This window comes from Vicia villosa, linkage group LG2 (assembly GCF_029867415.1).
Source record: "Vicia villosa cultivar HV-30 ecotype Madison, WI linkage group LG2, Vvil1.0, whole genome shotgun sequence".
Classification (NCBI taxonomy): domain Eukaryota; kingdom Viridiplantae; phylum Streptophyta; class Magnoliopsida; order Fabales; family Fabaceae; genus Vicia; species Vicia villosa.
Window position 1 is genome coordinate 59,278,528 of NC_081181.1, and position 10,611 is coordinate 59,289,138.

Genomic DNA, 10,611 nt, shown 5'->3' on the forward strand with positions numbered 1-10,611 from the left:
AATGTATGTCGGAGGTTGTTTTTAACTCTTGGATGTGACTTCATTTTTATTATAACTTAGTGGAAAATTGTAACTTTTATGTTTGGAATATTCTACCTCTCGCTTATTTTGAATAATAGAAGTTTTCCGCTTTGTATTCGGTTGGAGTATCCCTTATACTCTTTTCATAATTCCATTGTTTATTAATTTTTTTTTTACCATAACCTTTAGCAAATATTCTTGATATATTAAATGCAATATTATTTACGATAGAGGGTACTCATGTCATGTACCTATTTTGTGTGATACTAAATGAAAAAACTCATTAATTTTATATTTTATTTTTGTTATGAATAAAAATTTGTATTTAATATTTGGTCAAACGGTTGTAATATCCAAATAAAAGAACTATATTCAGATGATTTAAAACTGAAAAAAAATAGTGTAGTCACAATAGAAAATAAAAAATTCTGAAACCACAAACAACAGTAAATAATTATATTTTTATTATAATTAATAATTTTAATGCAATTTATTCTTCTGACCTAACATAAAAAAAATAAACAATAAAATATATATAAACAAAAATAAATATATTAAATAAATTTAAGGAGTAAAAAAGTGGAAAAGAAAATATTAAAATTTATATATATATCTTGTTGTTCTTTTGATCCCACAAACTAATCCACCATGAGGTATTGGGGTATTGTAGATTCAAAAATAAAATTTAAACCTGAAAAAGCTTGAAAAAATATTATAAGACATAACAAATTCAAAAATAAGATTCAGATCTAAAAATACAAAATGAAATTTTAAAAACTACATACCTTTTATTCTTCTTACCTAGCATAGAAAAAACATAAACAATTTATATAAATAAAATTAAATATTTTAAATCAATGTATAGATTTAAAAAGAGAAAATTAAAATAAATTCTAAAATTTGCACACCTTGATGTCCTTCTAATCCATACACTAATGCACTATAAGATTCAGATAAAAAAATAAGATCTAGGCTCAAAAAATAAAAAAATAAAAAACAATATAAGTTATTATAGATTAAAAAATAAGGTTAAAAGAGATATAATTTTTTTTTCCAAAAACATACACATTTTTATTCTTCTGATGTAGCCTGAAGAAAATAAATATAAACAATATATAAAAATAAACAAACTTAAATATTTTTAGTCACTGAATAGAGTGAAAAAAAGGGAGAATTTAAAGAAAATATCAAAATTTCTATGCCTTGTTGTTCTTCTAAATCTTGTACACAAAAACTACATTTAAACAACACTTGTTAATTATTAACCCTCTTGCATGCAAAAGGTATGATATATATCTTGAAATTTATAGTCATCATTTATGTCAAAATAAATGTAAAATCCTTTTGTCGGTATGAGTTCTATGCGTTAGAATTCAGAGTATTAAAATTCATATAATGTTGCAATTAAATTACTCATTACCACTAAAAGAGTTACAATAGAGTGACTCATAATCAAATGATAAATAAAAAGTAATTAGAATTTATAGAGTCTTGCAATTAAATTATTCATTACAACTAAAAGAGTTACAATAGAGTGACTTATAATCAATTAATAATTAATAATTAAAAAATTATTTAAGAACATATGATTTTCTATAGATAGTTTTTATAAATATTTTTTTCTATTTATAAAATTATTAAATTAAAAGTAAGAAAATGTATAGAAAGATATTTTTTGACAAAACATATATAAATAAAGATTTTATACTGTAATACCAATTTTTTTAATATATAATGATAAAGAAATTATTAAAATTAATATATAGTTATGTGTGAATTAAATTTTAAAAAATGAATAGTTTTAAAAACAGCCAATTCAATGACCCTTTAAGGGAGAATTAATAAAGAAGTTATACAAATAATTGATAATTAAAAGATATTAATCGAAACTTAATTATTAAAATTATTTTTTAATTTTTTTAATTATATTAGTGTTATTATCTTTAATAATATTTATATAATAAATAAAATTGAAACTTAAAATGATTATAAAATTTTAACTATAATAATATTAAGGCTAATTAATATTAGAAATTTTAAGAGATTGACACCTAAGCATTGGTGTTATATTAGAATGACACATCATTTTTAAGTTTAGGTTTGTTATAAAAGTTGTCATCATGACAACCTTGCATTTACACTTGTTAATTATTAACCCTCTTGCATGCAAAAGGTATGATATATATCTTGAAATTTATAGTCATCATTTATGTCAAAATAAATGTAAAATCCTTTTGTCGGTATGAGTTCTATGCGTTAGAATTCAGAGTATTAAAATTCATATAATGTTGCAATTAAATTACTCATTACCACTAAAAGAGTTACAATAGAGTGACTCATAATCAAATGATAAATAAAAAGTAATTAGAATTTATAGAGTCTTGCAATTAAATTATTCATTACAACTAAAAGAGTTACAATAGAGTGACTTATAATCAATTAATAATTAATAATTAAAAAATTATTTAAGAACATATGATTTTCTATAGATAGTTTTTATAAATATTTTTTTCTATTTATAAAATTATTAAATTAAAAGTAAGAAAATGTATAGAAAGATATTTTTTGACAAAACATATATAAATAAAGATTTTATACTGTAATACCAATTTTTTTAATATATAATGATAAAGAAATTATTAAAATTAATATATAGTTATGTGTGAATTAAATTTTAAAAAATGAATAGTTTTAAAAACAGCCAATTCAATGACCCTTTAAGGGAGAATTAATAAAGAAGTTATACAAATAATTGATAATTAAAAGATATTAATCGAAACTTAATTATTAAAATTATTTTTTAATTTTTTTAATTATATTAGTGTTATTATCTTTAATAATATTTATATAATAAATAAAATTGAAACTTAAAATGATTATAAAATTTTAACTATAATAATATTAAGGCTAATTAATATTAGAAATTTTAAGAGATTGACACCTAAGCATTGGTGTTATATTAGAATGACACATCATTTTTAAGTTTAGGTTTGTTATAAAAGTTGTCATCATGACAACCTTGCATTTAGATTAAGTAGATAGATCACTATACTGAAAATTGAATTACCATGAACTTTGAATCATTATTCACACGACATTAAAATGCTCAAATTGAAATGAACCGAAACCGGTATGGAACTGTTCAAATAATCTGGGTCATGGTCCAAGGTTGAAATTCTAAAATATTAGTTATTGGTTGAAACCAGTATGGTCATATATTTGACTTGTTAAACTCTCTTAACTATTCAAGTCTATATTGCATAGGTGTTGGTGTCTTTCTATATGAGATCCAGCTATATATAATAAACCACCTTAGAAGCCACCCTACCATTATTTTTTCCTTCTTGAATATGAGGTTGTGCTGTGCCTTTTTATCATTTTGATAAGGTAAAGTCGGTGAGCGTCAAAGATATGTATGTGCCCATTATCACGGGTCTAATGAGAACGTTGACAAGCTATAGGCCCCAACATCATAGCTACATTGATTATTTGCCTTTATTTATCCTTAAATAATTGACCCAAATGAACAAAAAAAAGTTAAAATGCTTTGGCGGAACCATGGCGGAAAGGGATGAAAAATAGGCCGAACAGTCGGACATGTCCATTTTATCTGGATTTTTTGTGAGATGGGTCATGGATTTAAGCACACACATTCTAATATGTCAGTTTTGCTCTGTCGCATTTTTTTTCCGACTTTTGCGGCTGCAATTACTAACACAATTTTTTGTAGGTTTTAAGTGTTAAAGGTGTCATGCCCGCATGTCCGCCCATTATGTTTTTTCTCCGGAACAAACTAAGATTTTAGACTCGCGTCCTCAACAATCTAAACGGGACGAAGATATCCATTTGCCACCTTATCGGATAATAAAGAAAAATTACTTTTACCATTATTCTTTGCTTTTTAAAAACTTGCAAAATAGAAAATGAAATAAAAATAACATAAACAATTGACACTTTTTGTTATCCTACACAACCTTTGGAGCAGTAGTGACAGATCCCCACTACCCACTCTTCACTGTCCTTATCAAAGGAAACTCCTCCACCCTACATTTCATTTTCCACCTATCTTCTCATCTTGGTAATTAAATGCTAAACCATCCAAATAAAGGATGCCCTCAACAAAGGGTCATGCTCAATAATTATGAACACTTACACATAGAAGAAGGAATGGAATCTATACTTGTTCCTTTTACTCCTTTTTACCCAAAAAGTGAAAAAGCATAGAAAACCAAAAGCATCCAAAAAAACAACCACCCTAATTTGACCTCACTTTCATCTTCCTACTCCTTACAAGAAATTGCTAATAAAGAACACTTTTGTCACTTAAAGAATCTCATGCCATTAAGGACCCACATTCAAAATTATGCTCTATATCATTTGGTGTCATTTTTTCTTGTACTAACTTTACTCTTCATTTTACCTTATCATAACATCTAATAGACATAGCTAATTTGTTACAACTTTATAACATTTCAAAAATCGAACTATACATGTCGAATTGGTGAGATATCTTAATCATGATTTGATTATTTTAAATCATTTGAACATAAATAAAATTACATTTGAACCACTTCAATAACCGAACTATAGACAAAGTTGGTTCAAGGTTTAACTAGTTGAACCAGATGGTTAAGTTCGATCATGTTGATAGGTCATATTGCAAAAAAGGCAAAATACATACAAGAATGATAAATGATATAGTTGAAAGACATTTGCTTCAAATAGCTAAGTACTTTATGGCATAACTTACATGTTTTAGTCCTAAAGAAAAATGTGAGTGGAAGTAAGAGCTAAACAAATGGATTCATTGAATATATGAAAGTAGTTAACAATACAAAAACACTAAGTAACTTTAATGTATCATGTACCTCTAGCTTTATTCATCCATGGAAAACTTTCATTGACAACACAATTATGAAAATGCGTATCTGATGAACTTGGTATCTTATTATCTTTCTTAGACCATTGCCAAATCTTTGAAACAGAAAAACTTTCACCTTTCCTTGCAATGTTGATTTTCTTGCCTTCAACATCTCCATCATTTGAATAACTCTCATCTTGAGTTTCTCGAATTCCCTTCAATTGTCTCATACTTCCATCACATTTAGAAGGTTTCAAAGCAACTTGCAAATCTGAATCACAAACAACATACTGAAAAGATCCCATTGAATAGCATCTCCTAACATCAAAATTACAGCTACTACTTTCTCCTTCACTTTTTTCAACCCCTTCTCCATCATTTGAACTTCTAAACTTTCCAAGCCTAACAGAAAAAACCCTTTTCCCATTCATTATATGGTTTTCCATATTCTTGTTGACTGAACCAATCCCTATAACACAATCTTCATCCCTTTGATCCTCAAACTCAAAAACAGGATTTTTCTCGAACGAAAACCCTTGGGCATAAAGTGTCCCTCTACATAAAGGACAAGTTGAATTTGACAATAACCATGTATCTATGCAGTTAATATGAAAAGCATGATTACAATTAGGTAACAATCTCAACTTATCTTGTTCCAAAAACTCACAGAGACAAACAGCACAATCAAAAGGCTCTTTCAAACCTATAATCTCTTTGTAAATGAAAACAGGAAGAGCATCAATGAATGGCTGATCCAAACCGGAATCATGAAGATTGAAAAGCTGCTGCAACTGTCTTTGATATGCATCAGATTCAGACATTTCAGGAAACGTATTTGATTGAGAAATTGATGAAGAGCTAGAAGATCTATGCTTCATGAGAAACCTAACAAGCAAGTGAAGGAAACCTAGAATGAAAAATATAATAGCTAATATAACTATGATGAAGAGAATTGTAGGACTTATTTTGTTTCCAGATGAAGAAATTGGAACTGGTTCTGATTCTTTTTGGCTATAAGGAGTTGAAGAAGAATATGGAGAAAGAATAGGAGGATTTGTGATAGCACTAGCACGATTGTTAATATGGATTTGAGAGTGAAAAAAATGCATTTTTTTTTAGAATTTGGGATTTCAAAATTGAAATTACAGAGAGTGTTGGTTATGAAGTGGTTTTGGTTAAAGTTTGAATCTTTGCTTGATTTGGGATAAAACCCAGCTCAGACATTTGAACAAACAGGTAACAAGCACATTAGAAAAGTTATTAGGAAGAGGATTAAGCAAAGATTATAAAAAGAAAATCAGATTTTTTTTTTGGGTGTCTAAAGAGTATGAGTGTGGTAACAATAAAATAATTATAGGATAACAATAGTATGAGGAAAGAACATGGGTGAGTGAGAAATGTCAATGTTTGGAGATGTAGTTGACCTACCTAAGTTGTTGAAATTTTGAAATCTGAGGAAATAGTTGAGGTGAGTTAATTCTCTCTCTGTGATAAAAGAGAAAGCCTAATGATAATGATAATGAGTGATGGAGTGTGTATTAAATTGTGTAATGTTGTTGATATTGGTGATGTGAAAATCAAAGGTACTTCCAAAACCCAAGGTGTTTTGCTTGGGTCCCATATAATATAGGGAAGTGTCATTGACATCCCAAATAAAGCAATTTGTCATTTTATTCGGTTGAGAGGTTTATGAGGGAGAGTCTAAATTGGTGAAAAGATGATGTATTTAATTATTTTTATTTATATATTATTTTGGAAAAAGTAGTGCCTTAAACAAGTGTCCCATGTTTTGTTGATTTTAGTAAAATTGTAATATTGTTAAAATTGTTGTTTAATTAATCAATGACAACACACCAATACAATTAAGAAGTATATAATTGTTTTTATTTAGATATTACTAGTAGGATTTGGACTCTTATTTATTTAGATATTTTTGAAATTTGTTGTTTTTAAGCGTTTAGGTCGCCATCATATAATAATGTCGTTTTGATTCACAACCTTGTGCTTTGGTGGGCTTAAGATTTCCTAGTTTTAGGTCGTTGCGATGTAGGTTTGTTTGACTTGAAGGGGGATTTATGTTTTTGCTATGATTTCTCGCAAGGAGTTATTGGTATGTGAATCGGTTCATGTGGGGAGTTGGTTCATCCGTCATTATTTAAGATTGTGAAGACTTATCCAACAACTTTTTTGCTATCTAGTTTCGCCCCCTGCAAACTCTTTGAGTTGTGTATGTGATGTGTGTGGTTTTTACTTCTTGTTGTGAGATCATTTATGTTGTAGTTGTAGTTTTTATTTGGAATGTGTTAATTTTTACTTATAGATAATGTCAAGTGGGTAAGGAGCAAGTGGGTAAGGAGCAGGGATCAACTGTTTGTTGGGGGCGACTAGGGAGTGGGGGTAACGGGGGGTGAAGTCTCCCACTATATGGTTTATGAGTATTATTGTAATATGGATAATTAGTATCACTATATATGCCTGAAACATTGAAACCCTAATCGTGTGTAATTCATAATGTATCAATAAGACATAACTATAACTGCTACTACAAGAAAATTAAGGTTTTACGACGCAAAAATTGCGAGTTATTTGATAACCGTCGTAATTCACATATAGAGACACCCTTGCTTTTTAAAAAATTTATAAAAAATTGCGACGGTTATCAATTAACCGCCCTAAATTGAAGTTTATGATGGTCAAGTAACCACCCTAAAATATTTATCACGATAGTTATCAATAAACCGTCCTAAATTGAAGTCTATGATGGTCAAGTAACCGCCCTAAAACATTTATCACGACAGTTATCAATAAACTGCCCTAAATTGAAGTCTACGACGGTCAAGTAACCGCCCTAAAACATTTATCACGACGGTACATCAACAGTCGCTCATATACATTTCATCACACACGTTCTACACTAAGCAACTGAAACACCTCATCATAACCACGACGGTGAACCAACCGTCGCACCCTAAAATCCATTAAAGGTCACGACGGTGAACTAACCGTCGCCATATCAAATGTAATTTTTCTTAAATTTTTACTTAATGTAATTTTTAAAAAATATTTTTAATAATTAAAATAAAAAAAAATTTATAATCTTAAAAATTATTGTGTAACATTTTTTAAAATCTCTCAATATTTTTAAGATTTTAAATTAATTTGGTCAAATTTAATTTAATTTATCTTAAATTATAGTTATTTTATTTAATATGAAATCATCTTATAAAATTTTAATAATTTTATTTTAAAAATAAAAACAAAATTTTCAAAATCATCGTGTAATATTTTTTCTTGAAAATTACATTTAATATGAATAAAAAATTAAAATAATTTAAAAAATTAAAAATTAAAACCAAATAAAATAAAATATTAGTTTTTATTAACTTATTTTTTCCATAAAAAATAAAATCATCTGTTCATAAATAATTTAAAATTCTGAAAAGCAATTTCTTAAACAATCTTCCTCATCTTTCTTCCCAAACGATTTTTTATTAAATCCACTAAATATTGTGTCCCATTATTTTTAATATTACTAATAAAAATAAAAAATATAAGGAAAAAAATCCCTTCTCAAAAACAATTTTCTTTTCTTTCTCTCTCGCCAAAACCCTAGTTCATTCTTCTGGCTTCGTCTTCTTCTCAATCTTGCTTCTGAATGCTCTTCTGAACTTGAAAAAATTTATATTCAATGCATAGAAAATTAAATTGATTAGTTTATTTAAAAACTATTTTCTTTATATGGAAATCTTAAAGAGTACCCCTAGAACACTGGTTAGCATGATCAAAAAATATATATTATATTTAAATGATATTCAAATCACATTTAAATAATATATATGGTATTAATAGTATATAATAACGTTTATTTCAAAAATAAATGTTAATGAAAATTTATTGAAATGAAATTAGACCATAAATATAGTAGTAAAATTTTATAAGGGTTAAATATACAAAATACTTTTAATATAGGCGAAATTCGCTTTTCCCGTGTAAATTTTTTTTTATCACCCTCTTGAGATTTTAAAATCTATGTCTTTTATCCCTTAATTGCACAAGTTACCCCTGTAGTATTTTTTTAATTTACTACCCCTAGATTCAGTGTTTTATTTGCACCCTTAGGAGGAAAATCCAAATAAAATTTTTTACAGGGGTAATCCAAAAGAAAAATATTGCAAGGGGTAATGCAAATTTCATCTATATTACAGAGGATAAAGTAGTATTAACCCATTTTATAATTATCTTATTTTTTTAATCAAAACTTATTTATTTCCAAAAACAAATCAGTACAACCGATCCTAAGATTCAGGTGATGAATTACTCATCCCAACTCCTACACACCCCAATTAAGGAGATATACTCAAATTATCAATGTTTACATAAATACATAATAACCTTATGCATACTACTTCTAACCATAATATCATAGTTGATGGTTTTCAAGATAAGTGGCTCAGCAAGTACATGGTTAAAGATTCGATCATTTCGGTGCCTCTAGATGCCATATACACTATCTGCAACCGTAATCTTCAATAAGTCTCTACGCCAACCTTTCATGTGTGTTTCCTCAATTATCCATTGCTTTTCATGAGTCTAATCCAATGGAATTCTATAATAACCCATTCTCTACATAATGGTCTGCCAGATCTTCTTAGTAAAGTGACATTCATAAAATAGATGGTCCATTGTTTCCTACGCCCTGCAGAAACTACAACATGTATCTGTACTAATGCCAAATTTATGTATCCTGTCTTTAGTTTTCATTCGTCCCAACATGCTTATCCAAAGGATGAATTTAGCTCGAAGCCTAGTATGGTTGTTGCAATGCACATGTTTCCAATCAACCTGGTTCCTATCTCCTCTGAGATCTTTGTAAATAGAAGCAATTTTATACTTACCTATTTATATGACATCCCCCATGCCACAGTATTCTTGATCTTGTCCCTACATTTGAAGATGTTAGCCAAGATCCAAGAACACTTATGATGTTGTCACTCCATAGCATTATGCTTCTTCAGGTAATATGTATTGACCCATTTGACCCACAACTTATCTGCCTTAGCCGGGATTTTCCAAAATAATTTTCCCATGGTTGCAATATTACATTCTTTCAAAGAGGTAATGTTTAACCCTCCAACTCCTTAAGGATTATAGACTGGGTCCCATGCCACTAGAGCCTTCCTAGTTTCATCTGCATTGCCTTTCTAGAGGAAGTTCTTGAACATGGCCTAAATGTGCTTGATCCCACTTGTTGGCATGGGAAACACATTCATCCAGTAAGTTGTAACTCCGAATAATACACTTCTAATCAATTGGTACCTACCAGCATAACTTAATAGTTTGGATGTCCAATTCCTGATCTTGTCCTAAACTTTACCAACCAAGGGCCTGCATTGATATATATTTAATTTTCTACAAGAGAGGGGCACCCCAAGGTATTTGAAGGGTATCTTTCCAGCTGAGAACCCTGTTATCTGTAGCATCTGATTCTTTTCTGCTTTAGTAGCTCCACCATATTAAACCTTACACTTGGTGGGCCTTGCCTTCAATCTAGTGGCCTCATAGAACAATTGTGATCATTTATTTGAACATGAAATAATCATTACCATGGTCTGTGTTGTTAATTATGTTATGAATAACAGTTATTCATCTGACTTCTAAATTGATTATATGCAGAGTAATGTAAATGCTTTGATTGATATGAAATTAGAGAAGCACAAGAATTTGAGGGA

General features: G+C 28.5%; 1 protein-coding gene across 1 annotated transcript; it reads right to left on the reverse strand.

Moving 5' to 3' along the window:
* Positions 1 to 3,284: 3,284 nt before the first annotated feature.
* On the reverse strand, positions 3,285 to 6,500 carry LOC131650836 (RING-H2 finger protein ATL47-like). The gene has a single exon (XM_058920548.1). The coding sequence runs from the start codon at positions 5,989 to 5,991 to the stop codon at positions 4,882 to 4,884; it is 1,110 nt and encodes a 369-aa protein (XP_058776531.1). The 5' UTR covers positions 5,992 to 6,500; the 3' UTR covers positions 3,285 to 4,881.
* Positions 6,501 to 10,611: the final 4,111 nt, after the last annotated feature.